Source organism: Battus philenor, unplaced genomic scaffold (genome assembly GCF_028537555.1).
Source record: "Battus philenor isolate CCGP_79_NKW_IND1 unplaced genomic scaffold, ilBatPhil1.0.hap1 SCAF_7, whole genome shotgun sequence".
NCBI classification, from domain to species: domain Eukaryota; kingdom Metazoa; phylum Arthropoda; class Insecta; order Lepidoptera; family Papilionidae; genus Battus; species Battus philenor.
In genome coordinates, this window is record NW_027181737.1 from 1,965,526 (window position 1) to 1,991,561 (window position 26,036).

The 26,036-nt window shown below is 34.8% G+C and overlaps 1 protein-coding gene across 1 annotated transcript; it reads right to left on the minus strand.

The window, feature by feature from the left end:
* Positions 1 to 14,432: 14,432 nt before the first annotated feature.
* Positions 14,433 to 25,597, minus strand: LOC137930888 (kinesin-like protein KIF18A). The gene is made up of 8 exons (XM_068774232.1): positions 24,988 to 25,597; positions 23,471 to 23,689; positions 22,050 to 22,255; positions 20,822 to 21,102; positions 20,093 to 20,274; positions 18,021 to 18,924; positions 17,508 to 17,648; positions 14,433 to 14,780 (listed from the first exon to the last, which is right to left on the minus strand). Exons 1-8 carry the CDS (start codon positions 25,537 to 25,539, stop codon positions 14,656 to 14,658), a joined length of 2,610 nt encoding a protein of 869 aa, XP_068630333.1. The 5' UTR covers positions 25,540 to 25,597; the 3' UTR covers positions 14,433 to 14,655.
* Positions 25,598 to 26,036: the final 439 nt, after the last annotated feature.

Here is a 26,036-nt window from a genome sequence, read left to right on the forward strand (position 1 = left end):
CGATGCTACGGATGTTATAAAAAAGCAACATGAATATAACTGGCAATATGTTATGTCCATTAAAAACGTTCGACACGTGAATATGACTTCGCTGTAATGCGAGAACGTGTCATCATTTGCGAAGCAAAAACTGTCAATTTGCGTCAAAACTCCCGACGCGCGCGACAAAGCGTTACAATGTACGACGATATTATACTACATGTGGGGGGTGTATTCTGAAAATAGTTAAATTCGATATAGTCTCCTTGGTATTACCAAATTTATACTCGAAATGTGACTATAAAATCATGTTATAAAAGCTGATGAAACTCGACGAAGGCAATAGTAGTGAAATCAATAGCATTCCTACTTGGTTCCGGTTGAAGTTGATGCTGTTAGCCCGGGGGCTTTCACAGCTTCATCAGAACTGAGTTCACGGAGTGAAAGGGTCCGTGAACTTAAAAATAAAACAGAAACTAGACAGATGCATTCCGGTTGTACGATACGTTCGTACGTAATAAACCGCTCTACCCGAGTAGAGCTGGGTATACTGCTTGGAATTGCAGCGTCGACCACAGGTGGACAAGGATGGATCTGGATCCAACCTCGGTTCGTCCACGCTGTCCGCGGTAAGAAAGCGGGCGGCCCTGATAACGGGTGTTGTGGTTTAGTGAGTAGTGTATTGTTTTATTGTGAATGACGCGATGTTCTGTGCGGAGTATCGCAGGTGAAGTGGTCGCTGGTGCTGTGTGGTCAGCGCTTGTGGTGCTGTGAGAGTCTGCAGCGGGTGTGATGTGGTGCGTGTTCGTTGGGAACCCTGTGATAGGCGTGAGGAAGTCTTTGGGAAGTCTCTTGGCTTTTGCTGAGGTACAGGGGGAGTAGCGTGAAGCCCTCGCTATGAGATTTGGGTGAAAAGAGGCCGACTCAAAATAAGACTCTGAGCAAGGTCATAATATAATGTACACATGAAAAATTGTTAAATTTTACTTAAAAAAGTAACTATTGGATTACCGGCCGGCTCTTTGTAACAGATCAGTGGTAGAAACCGATGGTAGCTTACTACTTATAATTATGCTTGTAAATGCCTACTTGAATAAAGATATTTTAAATTTGAATTTTTTTTTAAGTCAAATGTTTGACAGTTAAGAAGAGGTGTTTTTATTTAGTCTGTGGGATATATCTGAAAAAAGCTTGTTACAGTTTTCCTACCTATTTTTTAAATTTTTTTCTCTATGTTATTTAAGCTAAATTAAAAAATAATGTCGACTATTTGACATTTCATTTTCATTGATAATTTTTTTTCATTCACCTATTCAATCTAGGGAAACACTATTAAAGTTCTAGCACAATACTATATTAGGTAATGAAGGATATACTATATATGGCCAAGAACTAGAAAAACTACGGCACCTACTAAGTTTGTACAACATAAATAGAAAAGTTATAAATAGTATAACTTGAATATATAAGAAATTAATAAATAATATATAAAGCTAATGTTAGTTTTATATAAAACAGAACTCAAAACAAATGCAAGTAAATTAAATGCATATAGATAAGTGAAAAAAAAACCAACAAGCTTTACCATCATGCTACATGTCATCTACTTGACTAATAGATGGCGCGCATATAAAATTATGACATTAAAATAAATATTCACATAAAAAAATTATAAAAGTTGCAGTACCCGGCGATAAATATTGCACATCGACGTTTGGAAAGAGACAATCGGCTAATTTCGGCTTTGTAGAGCATTATCTCTGTCCCACCCTACCTATGTGACGATTTGTCAGTCGTGCGACGAAATTAGCCGATCGTCTCTTTCCAAAAGTCGATGTGCAATATTTATCGTCGGGTATTGTAATTTGTTATAGTTAGAAGGATTTTAAGAAAGAAAAAAATATTGTTGATGAGGTAGTAAAAGGTTTCTGCCATTTGAGGGTACAGGTGTATGGAGAATATAAATAATAAAAATATGAGTAATATACAGATAATACATTTTTTATATATGTACTCATTAAAATAATTTCTCGACTATTTTTAAAATTCTTAATAGCCGTGGAACGGTATTTTCTAATTCAATTTTCGACTACGCACACTTTGGGAAGGTGGACAGGATAATTTGAAAAGTAGAGTGTCCTCGGAGCGTAATTTGAGGATCTTTGGAAAAGTTCGCATTAATTGCTCAGGCCTGGATCAACGGGAACTTCATTCAGACTCGCTCGAGGACCTCCTCGGTCCTGCGGAGCTCGATGAATACGGGGCTAAGTAAATAAATTATACTTGATATAAATCTAGTTTAATTCATTACTTTCATGTAAATAATGGTATCATGGTGCACGTAAATTAAAAAGAATTCTGATGGTACATTTATATGTAATATATAATAAACGATATAACAGATACCGGAACTCTTAAAGCGCCGAGGAAATGGGAATTTTAGTAGATAGAAATCATCTCAAAACAGACAACTTCGGTAAATAAAATAAGGGGTGTTTATTACTACAGGCCCATCGTCTCGTAATAGGTAATCCGATGTAAGAAAAACATTCGCCGCATAATTAAAACGTATAATATAATATCACAGAATAATAAATCTCAATCTGAGTTATAATTATTTCCTCTGTTGTACAGCGGTTGAAGCGACACGTCTGCTCGGTAGCGCGTCGCGTCAGAGAGAGCGAGATGTATAGAGTGTAAAAAGAGCATTGAAAAACAGATGCGTTCTTAGATAATAAATTTGGATGCGTTCTAATGAACGTTACAAGAGCTCAAAAGTTTGAAAATTATTTTTTTGTTATAAAGCATAGGTCGACAGCCCCCTAGGCAAATTTTACTCAGGCAGCTAAATAGCTTGTTTTAGCTTACTTCGACAAACGCATTATGGAGTGACCTGGTGTAAAAGTCCTAGTAATAGGTGCCCGGCTTATGCTGTCACTGCGCATCTAGCATTTAAATTGATGCGAGCTTAAAAGAGCCGCACTTTGGCTTTATTGGTTTCGCACCTTGGTTCTATTGGTTCTGTTGTCTGGGTTACAATTGCCACTACACTTCTATAAAATTGTATGCAAAATGTAAGCTAATGTAAATAAATAAATGTAAAATAATTTAGAATAGAGAAACGAGAAGGCGATGTATGAATGACAACTAGAAAGAGAATGCTGTCATTCTCTTATTGTTTAATTGAGGTATGAAGTAATATAACGATAGATTACGTGAAGAATGACAGCAGAGAATAAAAATAAAAAAGGCAGTGGAAAAAATAATAAGATAAAAAATTACTCTGTCCCAAACTAGACATGGGGGATACAGAGGTCGACAATAACGAGAGCCTTAAAAAAATACTGCGATCGCCAACCCGCCAACCACAGCATTTATGATAGATCTTCCCATAAATATCTTTGGGAGAGGTCTTTGTCTTGTAGAGGGCGTCTTTGGGCTGAACTGATGACCACATACAGATTTTGTTAAGGACACGATGCAAGGTCATATTGGATGTATATGGACGCCATGTCCAGTAGTGGAGATATTACAGTTGAAACGGTGATGATAAATACCTTAAATGCTGATAAAACATACATAAGTCTTATAAAGTTTCAATGTGTAGTCGTTCCATATTTTGATTTATACTTTACAGAGGGTCGATTACATTTTTTCCTCTTTCAATATAATCTATCTGGCGTGGTTACTTTAAACACTACTTGTATTATGTAAACGTCAAGAATGTTGAAGTTATGAAAGCCGAAGCACTTCGCCGCGAATAAGTCTTCAAACTTACATGTACGCGCTGCAACAAGTTTACTTTTTAAAAGATTGAATTCAGCTTCACTTCGCCGGACTGAAATGAAATATCAGTTTTATTTTCGCCAATAAAATGACAACAGACTTTGACATCACTCTGTCAACATAGTGCACTATAAAATTCAGAGTTATTACTTTTTTTTCCGAAAGACGCTAATATTTCTGAACTGAACTTTTTTAATCGGAATGTCAGTTTAGTTTATAGGACACTTCCAAATATATCTATAGGTGAATATATAATGATCGCCACGCTTAGCAGGCGGGTTGGCGATCTTAGTGCAGTACTATGAAACGCATAGGATACTGCTGAACATCATCTGGGACATTGTTTCTGTGTAGCAGATTTTTTTTACAATTAATACACAAATTGTGAATTATCTAAGATTGTATCCTGGTAATCTAAAGCGCTACCTTCGCAAGTATGTCAATATAGTTTTATTACAATGTAATTTGTTATAACTCAAATCATAAGGTAGTTGGTACGTCGCGCGTGCAACCTATGGCAGTTGGGATTGAATTTTGGCGCCAACGAGCCGCTAGATTCGAAGGCCCCGCGCTAGGTTCAACCCATTAACCCGAGTTCACTAGAATAAGACTAAGGTATCCTCTGACTGTCGTAAGAGGCGAGTGAAAAGGCATCAGACCTTCATCGTTCACTGAATGCAAGTCCAAGGCAGCAATGCGATATAGCCTCGTGTTCTTGTCATAGCTTGAACCCAAATGTGTCTTGGCATAGCAGCGAAGAGCAACTGCGAGTTCCGTAGGAGATTCGGCGGCTCCTGCAAATGTACCGAAGGTGGCTGTCGAGGGAGTTTTAGTAAGAAGGAATCTCATATAATCCTGTTCTTCCATCTGAGGACAGGGTATCTTGTGTCGATCCAGATATTTCCCCTGTATCCCTTTACCAAAAAAGGCCTTGCACCTGGAAATGTTGATGATAATGAAAATGCCGCAAAACATCATTGGACTACCATTGACAATATTCCAAACGCATATTAAAAATAAATTAACGTAAAGAACTTATTATTCAATAAACGAATGTTTATATAACAAGAATCCTTGGCAATGATGTCGCTTGGTTATTTTGATTTCACTTAGGCTGTATTAGATCTTTATAAAAAGATCTGTTGTTACCACGTTACGAAGCAGAGTGGAGTCAATAATAAAATATATTAAAGAAAATAAATTGATAATAGATTCAGAGTCTTGTTAAAAGTTGTAATGTTGAACAAACGAATTGTATCATTATCTTGTTCATCTTTACAAATATATTTTGTCTGTATATAACATGTTTAACCTTGTTTTTATTCCATACCTGTTTGGAACGTGAGTCATTTTTCATTCAATTCTTAAAAGAATTTTTGATTTATTAAAAAATGTGAAGGTTTATTTTTTTCCAATTCATTTCGTTTCGGCGACATGGCGCGTCCCGTGACGTCACGTCCTCCCGACGTGAACTTCGGACACGATGCTGGCAGCCCTCCAAGGGAAGAGGGTAACAAGAAAAGTCCCGCTCGAGCTGGGAATATTACGCAAAAACGAAACACTAAGCTTTCCAAGAATTAGACTCGCGAATAAACTTGAGTGACTTTTATATCATCTTCCATTGCCTTTGTTATAGGAGATATTAACAGTAATTTACGAAGTTTTGTTACAAACTCACTATTGACGATACACCTGTAGTTATTACATCGAACTCACTACCTATATAATATACGGCTTCTTTTTTAATGGAATCAGACGTTACCTTGCGGAAGTCCATCCTAAGTAAGAAAAGGACCAATATTTAGCCACTTCCGCACATGCAGTGGTAGTCGTGCAACAAAGTGCACCGCCCGCCAGCCCGCTGATAAATGCGCATGCGGCAAACAATGCGAACTACACAACTGCCACCGTCACAGACAACTCTGTGTTTGGCACTAATCGGTGTAACATAACTCCTGAAGTTGCCCCGTGGAGGGGTGAGACACGTGTTGAGTGATTTTTTTTAAATGTTTACTTTGTTAAATTTTCTTTTTGAAAAGTAGTATTTTCGTGACCCTGTAACCTATCTTCGATCTTTACATGATTTGCTATAGAAAATCTTAATTCACTTTGCGGCTTTTCAATTTGCGTCGTGTTTTTTTGGAACGTAACCACGACGCAAAGTCAGGTATTGGTGTATTTAATATGTGTGTGCGCAGTAGTTGTACTTATAAACATTCTGAATTCAAAAGCTTTCCTCGAGAATCTTGTCTGAGGCCGTTATATTATCGTCACATTTCGACGCCGTGCGAGCTTTCAACTCGCATAAGGGACTCCTGAAACTTCAGTTAGTTCGAAGGTGCGACAGAGTGAAACTTCGGCTCTGTTGATATACAGGGTCATTGATTATAGGAGCAAGCATTAAAACTTTCACACCTATTTCCAACCACTCTGTATAAAGTGGTGATGATGAAATATGTTAATTTTATTTATTTAAATGCGACAGGCCTATTTCTTTTGGAAGTACAAAGTTTGCAAGGATAGATAGGAAACAATAATTTAATGCGTATTAATCTGAATTTTGTACACACTTTCTCTCACTGAATTCTTCCCCAGGGACAGCAAGGCCGCCTGGGACCAGGGTCCGATGTCTTTTATGTTCCATTGGGGAGATATACCATAATCGCCACATATGTCAGGCAGGTTGGCGATCGCAGTGTAGTGTAGAGGGCGCTGCTGTTCATCAGGAAACTGATCTCTCTTTCGCCTTGTACGACGCCCACGGTTGGAAAAGAGGTCGACCTATTCTATGCCAGGCCCACACGGTATAACTCTTCTTACTACTTATATTATCATTACGTTGTTTCTTATTTTATAAACTATTTATTTATAAGCTATTTCAGGGGTCAAACTGTAGCCCGCGAGCGACATTCAGCACTTTGAACGACTATCTTTGGTATTTAATGGAATCAGCCGTTACCTTGCGGAAGTCCATCCTAAGTAAAAAAAGGACCAATATTTAGCCGCATCCGCACATGCAGTGGTAGTCGTGCAACAAAGTGCACCGCCCGCCAGCCCGCTGATAAATACGTATGCGGCAAACAATGCGAATTACACAACTGCCACCGTCAAATCACTCAAGACGTGTTTCACCCCTCCACGGGGCATCTTCAGGAGTTATGTTACACCGATTAGCGCCAAACACAGAGTGATGTTTGTCGAATTATTGCAATAATTAAATTTATATAACATTAGCTCCTGGGAAATCGAAACAAGTTACTGGTGTGAATATTTATTATTATTATTCAATCATAAAATTAACGAAATCCAAACACCGATCGTAATTAACTAACCGGCATCTTGAGTATTATTAGAAGTGTTGTCATATACGTGTGTCATTTTATCTAACTTAAATATACATTTTTTGTACTTTTGTTTGAATAATATAAATAAATATGATTTTTGTAAAAAAAAAACATTCTTTTGCGTGCTTTAGATGCGTATTCAATTGTTGCTCGCAAAAAATTTCAAATATCGAAAGATTGTACACCTATAATCAAACACCAGAAACCAGAATTGCCCTGTTAAAAACAAACATTGCAATTTTATTGTTACTGAAGGTTTTATATGATTTAAAGACGACAGAAACCCAATTCGGCGAAATAGTAATACGTAGCGACCTGAGACCAGGTTCCCCAGGGTGGCCACGAGCTTTACTCCGTCTAAAGAGGTACAAGGCTGGGCGCCTTCTGTGCCATCATCTCAAACCAGCTGAATCTGCCAATGCCATTTGGGCAGAATGATAGTCCAGTCCAAAATAAAACGCAAGAGACCAATCATCAGTGTCATTTCGTGTCTCTTGTCGTATTTGGTACTAGGACTTTATTTCGCAATGTTTTTTTATTTCATTGTTACTATTTTATTTTCTTTCTTCTTTCTCATTCTTTCTATTGCTAGGTCCTCTTTCATTCATCACACTCTATTTTTTTATTATTTGATGTAATTCATGTTGTGCTACTAGCCGGTCTAGGCTTTGTACAGCTTCATCGAAATTGAGCCCGTGGAAACAGAGGTCCACCGACTAAAAATTTTACGCTGGGGATCGTACCTCAGTTACGACGAAGACGTCTACACGCGGAGAACTATAACCGTGTAGGCGAGGACTACTCGGCGGTCGGGAGAGACACGGGTCTCTCCGGACCGCCCTCGCTTGAACGCGGGTTAGGCGTCATCACACTCTCTTTTGTTTTCCTCCTTTCATTCACAATTCTTACACGCATTGCCTCTCTTTCTTCAATATTTTTTTGATACCTATCTCTATTAAGTTTACAATTTCAAATTCATTATTCTTGTTTTTAATTGCATTTTTTTCCTAATATACCCGACGTTATATCTAATATATAAAATTCTCGTGTCACGGTGTTCGAACTTGAACTCCTCTGAAACGGTTGACTGATTTTTACCAAATTTAATATGCGTATTCAGTAGGTCTGAGAATCGGCTACTATCTATTTTCTATACCCCTAAGTGATAAACGTTGTTCACACTTAAAAAAAATATTTTTTTTTTACGAAATTTTTTGTTTTTATTTTTTTATGATACAGCATACAAGAATACATACAACCATAAATTTTCACCCCTCTACGATCAACCCTTATTTTTTATTTGTAAATTAAAATATCATTTTTTTTTGCAAAACAACGTTTGCGGGATCAGCTAGTATTTAATATAAACTTTATATTTTTGTATGACGTTCTTGACAACTTTCCCGTAATAATCTAGGAATTTGTGACAGCCTTCCTGATAACACCACCAGTTCCTTCAGCTCTATTTCACACTGATAACTTTCTTTTTAGAATACTAAACCAGTTAATGTTACTGGTATCTGTGTAACTTGACTGCTCAAGTCCATAAAGTGTTACCGTTTCAGTTTAGATATACAGAGTTAAATTGAACTAAGATGTTGTCGGGATAGATTTGGAATCGCATGCCAAAGTTATAATCAAGATGTAGCAACCGAGTACATTCAATTAACTGTTTGTACTTTAAGTTGGAGCACGGATTAAGCATCTCACTTGATGAGGAGTAGATTGCGCCAAATTTCATTTTATATCTAACTTGGTGTAACCAGTTGACGCGTTGCAGTGTTATGTATCTAATTTAAAATCTATACATGAATCCATCCAAATGATTAAAAAAAAATTTTCAAAACCGTTCCGGGGATTTACCACAATTAACAAAATTTTTCAGACACACATTCGTTTTTATGTATTTAGATTATGCATTATATAAATATGAATTTTTATGAATGAAGAAGTGTATAAGTGATAGGTTTCTTAAGAAACTGGTGAAGGTTCATCGTACCTCCCAGATCCAAGATCAAGGTGTTACCAATGAAGACATGCGTCAATAAATCCTGGCCTCTCACTTTGGCCCTCATTGACAAGCCGTGTTCCTTTGAGACGGCTTTGCACAAGATTTTCGAGATTACGAGATAAAATTAGAATGAGGATCCGTAAAGGAATAAAAGAACCGATGTAAATCAACAAATTGAATTGGCAGTAGATGGTCATTTATTGCTCAGAAGAGGTGATGAACAAACGACCCTATTTAGATCGCCGGAAGACGCTGAACGAAGGTAGCTTACAACTGGTCCTATGCATCTATGAGAAAGACCTATGTCCAGCGCTGGACTATTACTTGAAAGGTCATGATGCCTTCCAGGATAGTGAATGGTTTAAATTTTAGAGGTCGTCCAGCGATGGAGGGATCAGGTGAAGACTCTAACTAAATTACCTTTGAATTCACGCGTACCATGAGTCGGAGAGAGAAAGATGACAAAAGAAAGGAGATAGAGTTAGAGCTGCAAGTTAAGTGCACATGACCTTAACTTTTTTTTTCAATTTTAATTAGCCAGTTACAAATTAAAAATTTTCAACACAAGTACTACCAAACAGTAATAATTATTAATTTCTACACAATTTTAATTAATATTCCACAGTAATTAGGCACTTTAATATCCGTTTAAGTTTTAAAGCAGCACATTAACGCTGTGCAGAATGAACATTAATAATGTTTACTTATTCAACATCTCTATTTACGGCGTCAGAGTTCTGTGAATTAATAATACATTTTATACAAACTGTAAAATCTTTAGACACAACACAAAAGAAATAAAATCAGAATATTTGTTTGTAATATTTAAATAACCGCTTTTTACTACACACATCTAAATGTATATACGGCACGGTTTTTTTTTATTTCTTATCTGTCTGTTCTGGCTCTCTCTCTAAAATGGCTGGACCAATTTTAACGGGACTTATACTGGAAGGTAACTGATATAATGAGTAACATAGGCCACTTTTAATTTAGAAAAATTTGTAAACGAAAAAAACGAAATTGAATGAAATATTTTCTTTTGTTTTAACATCTAATTTATACTGTTATTATCTATTGAAAATAAAAAATCAATACATTTTTTAATCAGGTAGATCATTTCACGCCCTTTAAACCGTCGAAGCAGTATAAAAAAATTCCAATGTTGAATAGATTAATTTTATATTTATCTTAATGAGCTCCTCTGACGATCTTGTGGAAATTCCTTTCATTAATTTAGTACCTCATTAAAGCCTCCTCCATATTTATCGATATTCTCCGAACTGTCCTCTTAAGTTATTTAATAGCCCATAAAACAATAGGAAACCTGTATGCTTAAGTTTCATCTAAGACTAAAATAAAGGCCGATACAGTATCCGGCGATAAATATTGTACATTTACCTTTGGAAAGATACAATCAGCTAAATTCGGCTTCGTAGAGCACTATCTCTGTCACACACTACCTATGTGACTATTTCGTGCGACAGAGATAACACTTTACTAAGCCGTAATTAGCAACTGTCTCTTTCCAAAGGTCGACGTGCAATATTTACCGCCGGGTACTGTAAGTCTATCATGAGTTCAAAATAAATACACGACTACCCAGTTTACTTGCATACAATAATTTAGTACTCCTTCGGTAATATTGCACGGAGGTACATCGAAAATTTTGACTTTTATATATCGGCAATGTAGAAGGTAATCTCACCTGCTTGCTGGACTGTCGCAGTTATAAAATCGTGCAACACCCTTGCAAGGTTCTATGTAAGTTTCAAAATAAGAATGCCTGGAGAAAAATTGTTAAGGACACTGACCTAACTACAATTCTTAACCATGAACTACTAAAATGAATAGTGTAGCTGTCGGAGTACGTGTTTGTTAAATATAGAAAGTAAAAATAATAACTTTTAACATAAACTGTTGTCCTGAACGCGTCTTACATACTAAATAAATACATTTAAAAAACTGTAAAGTTAAACAGTTTTTTGATACCCATATTGTGGTGGTTGTTGAAAAATATGTACCTAGTCCGCCATATTGGAACGACGTCCATCTTGAATTTTAAATTTTGACATAATCATCGTGTTTTACTAGTTTAGCCCTTTCATTTGATACCCATATGCAGGGGGTTAAGGAAAAATATGTAATCCGCCATTTTGTGTCGGCGGCCATCTTAGATTGATAATGTTATTGATTTTATTATATTGTATTGTCAACTAAATTAAATGTGTGTACCAAATTTCAGATCAATCTAACAACGGGAAGGTGCTTAAATTTCAATTTCTAATTTTGACCCAAATAAACAAATTCCGTACGGGTCGAACTAAATAAAACCGTTTAAATATAAGATAAGCAATTCCGCAGATTAAGGAAAACGTTCCTACTAATTAGTTGTAAAGGTTTCCAGAAGATGTAATTACAGCCGTACGGGGACAGTTTTGGGACAATTCCCCACAATATAATAACGTGCGGCGACTTGAGTGTTGCCACACGTTTGAGAATTTCTTCCTTAAATGTTCAGGTAATAAAATAAATTTTCTAAATTGCTTTACTTAAAGTAAACATGCCATCTTAGCACATAATTGCGGCTCGCGTTTAACTACGAGTGTAAAGACAAATAACTATCATATATATAATTATAATGATTTAAAAATTAACTGAAGTAATTTTTACTACGCAGTCATATACCGTGACCAGACGGAAAAAAGGGGCCGTCACATTTACTCATTCGCTGTTCAAAATATTTCCAACACAAAAGTGTTTTCCACATTAATCCAACTCAACATCCGATGCATCCTAATATCTGATTCAAATAAAACTATGCATTTAAAAAATAATTTTATTAATCAATTCACACTTTCACAAATATAAAATAAATCAATAGCAATTATATCGATAAAATTTAAAACGAGTCGGTGTACATACTTACGTCACATCACTATCGCATAGTTCAATTTGACATCTGTCAAAAATTTATTTGTCACCTAAAAGGAATTGGCCGCCGCCATTTCTCACTAATTATCGTAATTAAAATTAAACTATCAATTAGATGTGAATTATGCCGTGATCTTAAAAATAGTTCTACTTCAAGCAAAATATATCCAAAGCTAAATCGATACCAATTACTTAATTAAAACTATCAAATTATACATAGACTATAAAAGACAAAAACGACTTACCTCTAGCAAAATAAATATACGTAAGACGATCGCTCATCTTTAAGACGTATTTATAAATACAATTATAGGACATAAGAAACAAAAAGCGTTAAAATACAGATAAAAGTTACATGAAAAGGTTAAAAATACCAATAATTTAATTAATCTTGTTTTTAATTATTACTATTCTTGAATAATTATTTCATTTTTACTTTCCAAATTGAAACCGAACACATAAAAAAACAATTATTTTTTATCTATGACAAGATTTGACGTTTAATATATATTCCCACTATTTTTTCGACTACATAATCTGTAATTAATTAAAAAAACATCTTACATATTTTGTATATAATAAATAAAAAAATGATTTATCAGACACATGATACAGAGAAAATTGCAAATTATATTAACTACAGTACCCGGCGATAAATATTGCACATCGACATTTGAAAAGAGACAATCGGCTAGTTTCGGCTTCGTAGAGCTTTCTCTGTCGCACGATATACGACTGATAAAACGTCACATAAGTAGTGTGGGACAGAGATAGTGCTTTTCGAAGTGGAAATTAGCCGATTGTCTCTTTCCAAAGGTCGATGTTCAATGTTTATCGCCGTGTATTGTACAATTTTATCGTTACAAGTATAACTATATGTTAAACTAAGTCCGTTGTTTAGTAAAAAATATTTTTTTATATATTCAGTCAGAGTAGTGTTAGTTATTTGAAACAGCTAAATATTATAAATATATATTGATACAGATCAATGCTATATAGCTTTGTTATAAAAACCAACGACAATATTTTTAATTTTCCGTTTCACATTTTGACTTTTCTTTATAAAAAGTTCTTAGGTCTGTAAAGGAAATAAGTGTGGTTGGAATATGTATAATAATTGTATCATTTTTAAATATAAAAATGTACACTATTACTTATAAAAGTTTTGATTATATGTACACACTAGTTTTTATACGGTTGGTAGAGGACGCGTAAAAAATTACGAGTAAATTTTAAAAAAAAAAATTGCACTTATAAAAAAGTGACAAGTGGAAAATTACTCAAAACTTAACTAAATTACTTACTTCATAACTACAACGTCATTTAGGTTTCCAAGGTTTTGGCTCGAAGGATTTAGGCCCTTGACCAAGCAGCGTTAGTTCTATATATTTTTAATGCTTGGTGTATTTTCATATGTTCACTAATTTATCTGTTCTAATTTATTATTAATTAACCATACCAAATAATTAGTTTAACACTAAACATACTATAACGGGTCAAATGACCCATTTTTAACATTTTTTTTGCGTTTATAATAGAAATGGTTAATATGCTATTTTGTTTAACTATAATAAATTTAATTTTTATATCGTTCCTAATAACAATATTCCATACATTATAGAAAATGTAAAGTTGAGTCATATGACCCGCTATGGTAGAAATAAGTGCCTAGTAAGTGTTGGTATAATTAGTGTTAATTAAATATCTAAAACGTCTAAGCATTATCCGTAGTCTTACAATAAGCAAACTTTCTTTACTTGAAGACACAACAACACACATTTTGACTCAATTTTGGTTACGATTATTGTTTAACTAGAAGTAAATATCTCTTGGTAGCCACATATACATGACTCCACCTCTCTCTCTAATTTCATTGAAATTTTGATAGGCAACGCCAAAAAAATTATAACTTGGTGTATAATTATTTGTCATATTAAATTTTTAAATATTATTCCATTGCACCTTACATTATATATGCAAAAAATTGTCACATTAAAAATATATGTAAACACTACTTGCTATGTCCAATGCAAATTTAATAAATTTAAAAAATGCAGTAACATATATACCTTACACATATAAAATCATTAAAAATTTCACATTTCTTTCTTTTAAATTAAATACACTTTTTAAGTTAAATTTATAAGTAAAAATTAATATCATTTTGCATAATCACTAAAAATTAATAGCTACAAATTTATGTAAGAAATAAGGATGGTTGAACATTGAGGAATTGCAAAAGAACATTTGAATTAAAAATACAAAACAATGTCTTTGAATTGTTATTGACGTCATTTGTGTGTTGTTAAGTACATAATAATTTAATTTTTTGGTCCAATATTATTAGTATTAATTGTTTTAGCATTTTACCGCCCTTTTTGTTCAAGCATTCTACGCCCTTTTTGTTCTAGTATTTTCCCATTTTTGTTCTACCATTTTACCAGTTGTGTTCTATCATTTTACCCTTTTTGTTTTAGTATTTTATGCTTTTTGTTTTAGTATTTTACCCTTTTTGTTCTAGTATTTTAACGCTTTTTGTTCCGAATACGCTTTATGTTCCTTATTTTATCCTCTGTCGTCTAATGTGATGTGAATGTTCCATCATAGTCTCCTGTCGGCGATTGGCAGCGGCCTGGAGTATGGATGACTCTGCACGCGGCTTCTTGCCCTCACTGCTTTATAACCAACTGATCTTTGAGTATCACAGGCTGTACCACGCCCCGGCCCTGTTAGTTCATTAGTACACAAGACAAACACGTTAAATAACCCTTTTAGTAAACACACATTAGAAGGCACACAATATTAACCTATTTAATGTTTGATGTATGTGCCATGCATTTCTTATGCATAAATTAAAAAAAAAACATTAAAAAAAAAGCATAAACAAATCTATTTTCACACAGGATGATTGGTTATAGATGTAAAAGCTTTCATATAGCTCATTAACCAGCAAAAAGTTTTAACATGTGTTTCCAATCAACCTGTATAATGTGATCGCTCTCAAAATTGTTTTTTTAATTCAAATGCGACTGGCCAGTAACTTCTGGCAGTACAAAGTTTGCATGGTAAACAATAATTTAAGAAATTTTTCAATCCCATTTTTTAAAGCGACTATATTATCATTAAATAATTTATTATATCTGAAACCATTGATTTTTGAATAGGCTGTACCTACCATACGTAAATAGACAGCAATTGAACTATATATTCACCTTCATCCTTTATATCAAACATGCAATTCACTACACCAGAATAATACGAGGGCCAAACTGAAAGTTTTTAGAACTGGCAACTTAAAAGCATTATATTAAAAAATTAAGTTTAAATTTTGAAAATAGAACTCTTTACCAATAATATTGAGTATACATTTCATTATTTGTCATTTGTTTTACGATTTGGCGGCAAATTGAAAATTGTCTGTGCACGACAGAATGAATTTAAGCCGAGAAAATTTTCGTGCAATGATTTTTTATGACTTTCGATGTCATATAAGTCAACAAGAAAGTTATGATAGACTTCGATTGGCTTTTCACGATGAAGCCCCATCTCGTGCCACAGTTTACAACTGGTTTAATGAATTCAAACGTGGTCGAACTAATCTCACCGATGATTTGCGTGAGGGACGGCCTTCTACAGCGACGACTGAAGACAATATCAGTGTTGTGCGGCGTATGATAGAGACTGACAAAAGAGTGACCTATCAGCAGATTCGGACAAGTCTAGGCATAGGTATGAGCCAAGTGCACAAAATCCTCCATGAACATTTAGCGGTCAGGAAGCTTTGTGCCCGCTGGATACCGCATAATTTGACCAAGGCTCAAAAACTCCGCCGTGTTGATTGGTGCCGAGAAATGATCCAAAAATTTAACGGAGGTGACTCAAATGCTGTGTTCGACATACTAACGGGTGACGAAAGCTGGATTTACTGTTATGATCCGGAAACCAAAAGACAGTCTGCTCAGTGGGTGTTTCCTTCCGAAGAGTTGCCAACTAAAGTGAAGAGAGGTCGAAGTGTTGGAAAAAAGATGGTGGCCTCGTTCTTCGGAAAGACAGGTCATTACGCGACAGTTGTCTTAGAGGATCAGAAAACGGTTAATGCAGAGTGGTACACTAACAACTGTTTGCCACTTGTCTTGGAAAAAGTTCGAGAGAAACGACCTCGCAGCAGGATCCTCCTTCATCACGACAATGCCTCGTCGCACACCGCCAGGCAAACGATCGACTATTTGGCGACCTCAGACGTGGAATTACTGGGTCACCCGCCGTATAGCCCCGACCTCGCACCCTGCGATTTTTATTTATTCCCGAAAATAAAAGAAAAACTTCGAGGAAAACATTTTATGGACGCCGAAGAAGCAGTGGCTGCGTTTCAAAACGCCGTCAAAGAGACCCCTAAGGCCGAGTGGGCAAGGTGCTTTTCTCAATGGTTCCATCGAATGCAGCGATGTATTGATGTAAATGGACGTTATTTTGAAAAGTTATAATAAAACTAATAACTTGCTAGAATGCTTAGTTTTTGATTTTCTAAGAACTTTCAGTTTGACCCTCGTATTATATGACAATACAACACACTAAAAATATCTGTAACATTATTTCCCTATTACACGGTACTTTTATAAGTTTTTCACATTACGCGGATTCATGTTCCTCAAAGATTTTCTTCCCTATGAAGATTTCTTTATTTATATTTCTCTACTGTGTAATTTAATGATTTCTAAAGACAATAATTTCGCGTAGGTCTGCACATTGTGCCTGATAATTTGTATATATCGCGTAAAGAAATTAATATAGGATTAATCCCTAAGTAAGAAAAGGACCAATATTTAGCCAGTTCCGCACATGCAGCTGTAGTCGTGCAATAAAGTGCACCGCCCGCCAGCCCGCTGATAAATGCGCATGCGGCAAACAATGCGAGAATGAATGAGAAAGAGAATGAATGAAGAAAAGAATGATGGAGATTGTGAAGAATGGAAGAATAATATGAAAATAATAAAAAGGAAGTGAAATATTTAAGAAAGAAATTAAATCCCTGTACCCAACAAAATATGGGTTAGAACGAGAGGTCCACAATAGCAAGGGTCAAAAAAAAGAACTTGTGTGCCGTCGGATACAAGTGTGCCGCGGTAAAAATTAATAAAGTTAAATTTTATAATTTTTCATTATACATATTTTGTATTTGAGACACAATGACAACTCACGTTCACTTGTCTCTCGAATTAAGCTTTCGGTGTGTCGCGAAATTCTACAAAAGATTTTAGCGTGCCGTAGACGGAAAAAGGTTGCAGACCACTGCATTATAATATTAAACAAGTAAAGGTGTCAAAATCCAAGTTCCATGCATTTTGATAGCCCACAAATCGTTGAGTGATTTTATGCCAAAATTGGTTAGTATTTGTTAGTAACTAAAATCACTATTTGAATTTAAAAATATCATAAATATAAATACTATTTACCTTGGATATTTTTCTGTAGAGGAGTACCGTCTCTTGAGAGACTGGAGCCGAAGCCTGGAGTTGGGCGCCCCTGGCTCATTGTGGGCGGAACACGTCGTACCGGCAAAGCCTTGCCTACCACCGGCTTCACTAGTTTATTATCTGTTGATTAGTAAAATAAACCAATTTAATTTTCTTTTAAATATATGAGAGACTACCTAGTGAACTGTTATCCCATCTGTAAAGTTGAACTAAAATGTAACAAGTAAAAAAAATTTATACATACGAACAGTTTATTTTGAAAGTGGCATAAGTCACTTTTTAATAAAAATCCGGTTAATGGCAACACTAAACACAATTGGTCGGTATTTTTTTATTTTTTAAAAATATTTAGACTTCAAAACAATGTAGCATATACCACTTTTCTGAACTATGTTGGTGACAATCTTGCAGTGTATATACAATAACCATGACCAACATGTGTCTATGAACCCTTTTAATATAAAAGGTTGAGTATTACTGCTATACACTGACCTTTATTGTTGAAGCTGAGAGACTTTTGCATAGTGTTTGTTGCATCTGCAAGTTTCCTCTTCATGGGAACATTTCCTTCAATTTTAATATTTTCTGTCTTAATCTGCAAAGGCTTTGATTCAGTCTTCCCGGCGAGAACGAAGGTAGAGTTCAGTTCTCCGGCACCGAAATTCTCCACGTCCAGTTCTGCGTTGTGTGACATCTTCATTTTCTTTATTGAGTTAAGGTTAGATAATGTGTCCAATAGTTCGAACGAGTCATTGATTAGTATCGTCTCATTGTTAGCCAGCTTTATTGGTGTGTCTCCACGTTTATTGGTGCTGCGTATCAATGGGTTTTTGTTCTCTATATCTGTCAGATCTTCACTGTCTGATGTGATCTCTACAGTGGTGTTAAACCCTTCACGGTTCATGTGTAACATTGGATTATTTAAATCCAACGTAGATACGAATTTGAACTGATCATCGATTTCGTCATCTTCATCAGACCAGTTTATAGCCTTTGAATGTTTCAGTTTTTTAATAATTTCTAAATACTCAGCTGTCAATGTCGGTGGAGCTAAGTTGTATCCTTTCAGGGTTAAATATACTTTCTTAAGCATCCCCGACATGTCGTCCAAGCAAGTTTTACTCGCATTGTTCTCTCTATTGTTTATACATAGTAATTTGTATCTAAGATCATCCCTCGCTTTAATAAGTCTCATTTCACTTTGCAGTTTCATCTTTTCAACTAAAACCAGCAAATCAGGACACTCCGTTACGACTTCACTGAAAATCTCTTGAACTTTCTTTTGACTTTCTTTCCATTTGGCCCAGGTTACTTTGATTTTAGCATCTAAGGATTTCGTTTGCTTCTGATAATTTTCAGCAGCTCTTTCTCGACGCGGTATCTCTTCTGTACAAACCTACAGAAAAATTTAAGATGTAATAAATATAGGTTTTATGTTCATCTACAATCCTATAAAATATTGATCTGTGCTGTAGAAACAAACAAAAATATAAATACATAAGTGATATTCTAGATGTGATCCTCCTATAACACGTGACTTTTATAAAGTGTTTTCATATAACGCGATTATTTATCGCTGGTACAAGATCCAGTATAACCATAGATTTACAAAAGGACTGGTTTAAAGCATCCTGCTTACAACGTGTTTCGATAACCTTAATATGGTCTATACTTCAGAACCTGAAATACTCTATGGCATTAGGTCTGTGTATTTAGGTCTGTGCACTGCCAATTCAACTTGCCAATCTGCAGGGACATGTGGGTACTGTCGTTCCTCTGGGGAACTGCTCATTCCTGATTCAATCTCACGGTTTGTTGAGTGAATGTAAGCTAGCCATGATTCAATTCTGTCATCATTGATAACATACATTTATTGCAGATTTTCGTTTTAAGGGATTGAGAGGGCATTGGACGAAAAAATGCTTTCATTAACAATATACACAATGATGAGATTTGGCAAGGAATGGAGAGAGCTATGCTTGGCACTTTACATAGTAGACCAAATACTAAACGAAGAAATTCAAAGAGGAATTAGAGTTATTGAAATAGTCTGGTTATTCTACAAATGAAGTGTGCCAGTCACATCTGGTGACAGATTTAGGAGGTAAGCCTTGAGAGTTTTGACCATGTATGGGATCAAGATAGGGTAAGTTATTCTTCTTTGGTCTGAAGTAGGAGGACCTAGTAAGGGATTGTTCATAAATTAAATTATATCTTTGCTCTGAGTGTGGATGAGGGTAAGGCAAAACAGGGCAGGTGTCAAGATGAAGAATATGGTGGCAGGGTGAAGCTTAATAACGCAAGGTGGAGGGAAGTTGCCTAGGAAAACATTAAGATATCTCAGAATATTTAAGAAATGCTTGAATAGATAACAAATTGTTACTATATTAACTAAAAATTTGTATGATTATTCATTATTTTGAGTCTAGCTTTGTGGTGTTATGTTTCGAAGGGGTACCAGAAGGTGTAACATAGTGTGACAATGAGGATTAAGTGGGGTTAACATATTATCAATCACTAATAATTATAATGCAGTCTCATAGCATTCATGAAGCTCTTGGTACCTGTTCCAAAGCGTCGGAAGAAGATCTGTGAGCCAAGTCTGCGACATGGCTGAAGGCGTCCGTGCGATACTTGTGGCGCAGGGCCAACACACGCTGCCTGACCATCAGGGTCAGTAATTCATTCTCTAATGCGCCATGTAACGCCTCCGCTTCTGTCATACGACGACGCCAGTCTACTTTCACTGTAAAAAATATATCTTGGTACAATAAAAAGAATGACTAGATCAGGGGGCAATTGGAACCCTCATATTCATGACGTCATGTATAATGTATAAATATATATGCCAGGGGTGGTCAAACTCCGGCTCAAACAATAATTTTTGGCCCTGATTGATTGACAAATTATTTAATTATTTAAATTTATATTACCTACGTCAGCTCTTGGGAAATGGAAACAAATTACTGTTCTTAACAATAATTATTACTATTCCAGCATAAAATTAGCGAAAGATCCAGACACAGATCATAATTAACTAACCGGCATTTTAGGTATTATTCAGAGTGCTGTTATATATGTGTGTCATTATGTCTACATACTTCAGTACAGATATTTTGTACTTTTGTTTTAAAAATTTTATTTTGATTTTTGTAAAAAAAAAACAATCTTTTGAGTTTTTTAAATGCATATACAATTGCGGCTCGCCAAAATTTTCAGATTTCGAAGATCGGCACGCACTATCAAAGAGTTTGGCCACCCCTAATATATACGCCATGAAATATATTACTTACATTTTTCCTTTGTGGTGTCAACACAGAGTGACAACTTAGCTTCCAACTCTATAACTCTCTTCTTCAGCTCTTCATTAATCTTGACATACTGCGATGGCCTCATGTTTCCGTCCACAATATTCTTCTTAATTTTGAGCTGTATCTTATTGGCTCTGGCTGCATACTTCAAAGTGTTATATGTATCTTCATAGCTGGCACCCGATGGTGATATGTTTGCTATCATAACCGTCTTGCAATTACCACCCAGGCTGTCTTTCAATAGGCGGGTTAACTTTGAATCTCTGCGAAAAATTAATGTTCTGATTTAATTTACTTTAGAGTCGCAGAAGATTGTAAGTGATTCATCTGAATTACTTAACAAAGATTGGTTGAAGAGAAACATTGCGAGGAAATCAGTATGTCATTTAACAAAAATTAGGAAGATTATCATGAAAGGACTACATAAAACTTTGGAACATATGCAACATGGGTTCTTGTAGAAACTTTGTATTAAAGACAATATCTGTTTTACAAAATATAATTAAGTCTTTTAAGCTTGCAATACTGCATATTGGTGGAGTCAGTGTTAAGAATTTTTCTGAAAATAAAAGTAGTCTATGTTACTCTTTTTTATTAGCTATCTGCCAATGTAAGTCACTTCAAAATCGGTCCAGTCATTTCAGAGATTAGCCAGAACAAACAGACAGACAAAAAAATAATTTAAGCATATACCATATATATATATATATATATATATATATATATATACATATATTCTGTGGTAAAAACATTACATGCATATGACTTTTACATATGTAATGATTTGATATGGAATGTGAATAAAGAATTGTTTTTATTTATATAACATTCTTTATTGCAAATGCTAGGACACATATAGATAGTTTCATAATTGTACACAAAAAAGTAGAATGAGTGGTCTTATCACACAAGGCAATCTCTAACATAAAACCATAGCATGGGAAAGGTAGAAGTATAAATATCCAGTAGTTAACATGTATAAAACATACATAAATACAAACATACATACATAAACATGTTAATTCCTATCTGCAGAAACTGTAATTGCTTCTATTTTTGCCATGGAAAGCCATGCCATGCCAGGTATAAGATGATGACCGCATGTATAAGAAAATCTTCCCATGGAGAGTTCTGGTAAATTACTCCATGTCCAAGGGATCATGACCCTCAGCAAAAAGAAACAGTGATAATGGTATCAGTTAGACCTTACCGGTATGGTATGTAGCTGCTACCGTCAGCCAATTTGTTTATACAGTTGCCTAAGGAGAGTAAGCTTTTGTTGATGTTGGCCCCCTCTTTGAACCTGTCCCCGACGCATCCTGTCGCTGACGCTCGTTCACTGCCAGCCAAGTCAATCATGGATAGCTTCACTATACGGAGTTGGCTGCTGGTCTTGTACCGCATTTTCACATAGACCTATATATTAATGATCAATTATGTATTTAGTAGATTTATTTTGTATTTCTAATTAAGAACATAGCTTCCCAATGGGAAATTTTTGTAAGGAAAATGAGTTTTTTTTTTTTTTTAAAAATTATGAAACCGTGTACAATAAATGTAATGAAATTTTTTTTATTAATTAAAATTAATGACTATTATTTCTCATGCATAATTACTATTAATGAAAAAAGATCTAATCTTGTCCAATTTATCAAGAATAATTGTTTTGCACAAAGAGCATACAATAATCATCAAGCCTAAAGGTCGTAGCTCATTAGAGCTACTCAACATCTGACCTGACTACTCAGAAATTTGCTGACCCCATTACTTCCATTAGTAAGTTCGATAAGTGGACCACGCGATGTCCACGCGTGTACCGTTTGCCAACAAGAAGTAAAGGTGGTACAGGTCAGAACCCAGGTCGCTCTAATGAACTTAATTAAAATGCTCAATTAATGATGCAAAATAAATTGCTTATCTAGTGTACAATTTATAAGTTGAAACTATAAGACATTGGTCCTAATAGTTGCCTTATTACAAAACATATTATTGCAGGGATTTCTTAGCTAAACAGCTGCTGTTGAATATTTCCATGAACCATACTGGTGGTGGCCGCCACAGTAAAGATTTGATTAATAAACAAAGCCATGTATTTCTGGACTAATTTTGATATTCAATAAAATATATATTCAAATAAAAAGTTTCTTCCATTACAATAAGTGATATTTGTATTTAATAGACCAATGGTAGACCAGTGCCAAAGATAGAGACTTGAGATCATAGGTCACAGGTTTGATTTCTGGGATACAATCTTACATAAATCCTTAGTGCTTTCTTAACATAGGAATGCCATTGAACACAAATTTCAATCAGATAGGCAGCAGCGTCCCCCGCATACCGTAATACCACACTGTAACTGATTTTACAGCTTTGTCAAACTTAGTACTAGTGGATCCTGAATCCTCATTCAAAATAAAATGAAATTGTTCTTGTATGTTATATTTTCAGCCATGGGATATTTGTTACTGGACATAGGCCTCTTCAATAAATTTCTAATAGGACTGATTAGAAGTCTTGAATTCAGCATTTACATACTATAATAAGGTTGGCTGTTCATCTTAATTGTTATGCTAGTTGCAAGAACCTAAGAGAGTTGGCTCTGAGATAATTTAGCATGTATGACTTAGTTACCTGAAATACTGCATGACTTCTAGAGCTCTCCGCATTAGCATCTGTTGGATGCTGTGTCCTGTTCTTGTTGCCATTCTCAAGCATATTCAACAGCTCTCGAGCTGTTTTAATATTGTTCAAAGTCAACCCAGCAACCATTACACCATACTTAGAATCCTCTCGGAGTTGCAATGGTGTGCTTGATGGTTCAAGTAGATCATACACATTTTCATTATACACCTGGAAGAGAAAATAATTTTTGATAAAGATATTACTAAGTTAAAGTAACATACAATATGGAAGATCAAAGACTCCAAGGATCTACTCTGCGGGGGGAGTAAATGTGATGTAGCGACTGAACTGAATACTAATAAAATCTTAAGTTAGTCATATGAACAGTTTAATTTGTTCTTGTTATTATTTTATTTTTAATCTATGGGGGAGATCTTTGTCCAACAGTGAACATCCTAATGCTGAAATGATGATGGTGATGTTTATTGTCTATTATAGCTTTAATAAGAATTAATGCAGTAACTATTATTTATACTCTTTATTATATATAGAAAGCTAGTTTATTATTTTGTTTAAATTTGTTAATTTATATATGAAATTAATGAAAATGTATAAATTAATATTATTTTATTAAAGTTCAGTGTATTTCTTTAATTTTATATGGTCTTAAAGTATAGCCTATATATTGATATTCATTAAATTGCAAAGTGAAACAAACACAGATGAATAGAATTTATAAAAATATTACATAAAAGTGATAATAACATATGTTAGGAAGGAAGGAACCAATAGATCTATTCTTAACCAACTTGGTATAAAGATCAGGCTGTTCACCATCTGGTATAAGTGGATTCCGGGCTACTTTGAGCATGTAGTTCCGAGGCAACCAGAGAATCAGATCAGAATCTGGTAGCCAAAGGAAAATTAAAGGTAAAGAAACCAAGAAGGTGATTGCTAACCTCATAGGCATACTCTGTGTAGGTGGCCACCACACAAAGTAAGGCCTCACAATAACAGAAGTACTCAAAAAGCCAGGTTATAGAGACCTGTGGAGGCATCTTATTTATTTCTCAACCAATATTTTTCATTTCTTTAGTTTTAAAATGGTTAAGTTCTTTAGCAACTAAAATAAACAAATAATGATTTTACAACGGAGGGAATAAAATTAAAAATGTTTATGTTAAATAAAACAAAACTAAAGTTAGTAATAAGTAAATATTTTGCAATATAAAAATTCTACTAAGAAAGCCTTTAGGTCATAGTGTGTATAGTGCAAAGTATAAATATCATGTCAAAATTGAACCTAGTTAATACAAGAAAAATTAAAATAGTTTATATTACTTTTTTTACAAAACTTCAGACAGTAACAATCGTTGAACATACCGATTTATGGAGTGTAATAGTTTTAGAACAATTATTAATATATGAAATAAGCGAAATTAAAAAAGGCGGTAAACGGACCAGAGATATTCACTCTAACAAACAACACAATATAACAATCTAGTTATAAAAATAACATTACTTACTTCAATGTAAGACACGCCAATATCGAATTCTCTATCCTTCTCAAATGAGTTGATTGTATTGAAGAGATGTTCCATAGTCAAATAAGTTATTCCCGGGTGTTCCTCATTTCCGATCATGGTGAACGTTTTCCCAGCACCAGTAGCGCCGTACGCGAACACAGAACAGTTGTAGCCTTCCATTAAAGCAGCAAGAATTTCTTTCGTGGTAGTTTCGAAAACTTCTTGGTTGGTAGCATTCTGACCGCATACATTGTCGAATACAAATTTTAGCTCCTTGTTTGCGCGTTTAAGGTAATTCTTAGTCGGTTGCTGCACACCGTGGTAGAAAAAGGGTCGCATTTCCTCCTTTGGATCGAAAACAAGCATGTTATCGTCAACAACATCCACTACGATTCGGCTATTTTGCTCCAACTCTTTCTCGTTTAGCGGACGCACTCTCACAACCACTTTAACGTTTGCCGACGTATTTTGTGTAGAGCCACTCCTGGAAGGCACAAGAGTGGCAGGAGCAGACCCAGGAGGTCTGCTCGGCCCTTTCACCATATTAACCATGATCTTCGACACTCCGTTGTATAGTTTCAAACAGTCACAAGTTTAAATTAAATTCCATTTGTAACCGTCAAATTTGAAATGAAACTATACTAGCGGCGCTGAGGGCGGTCAAATCATTTAAGCGATTGCAGCTACAGATTACGTACTTTTGGCCAAGCATAAAACCATGTCATAACATAATTATATAAAAGATCTAGTTTGGTATTTTTAAATAAAAAATACAAACTAATTATATGTAAAAAACATAACACTAACCTAGACGCTTTTTTTAAAATCTTATTTTGATACAAATCAAAAGGTCAGATGTAATCATAATTAATGTCAAAAATTGGAATGATTATTAAGGATCGGTTTATGTCTGGCTATTTTGATAAAATTGTACAAATAACATTTTTTTTTTATTTAATATAATTTTTTAGGGCTCCTTACATTAATAATATTATTTTTTTCGTAAGTGTTACCATTCTATGTCCCTTGGCCCATTTTTGGTTCTATAG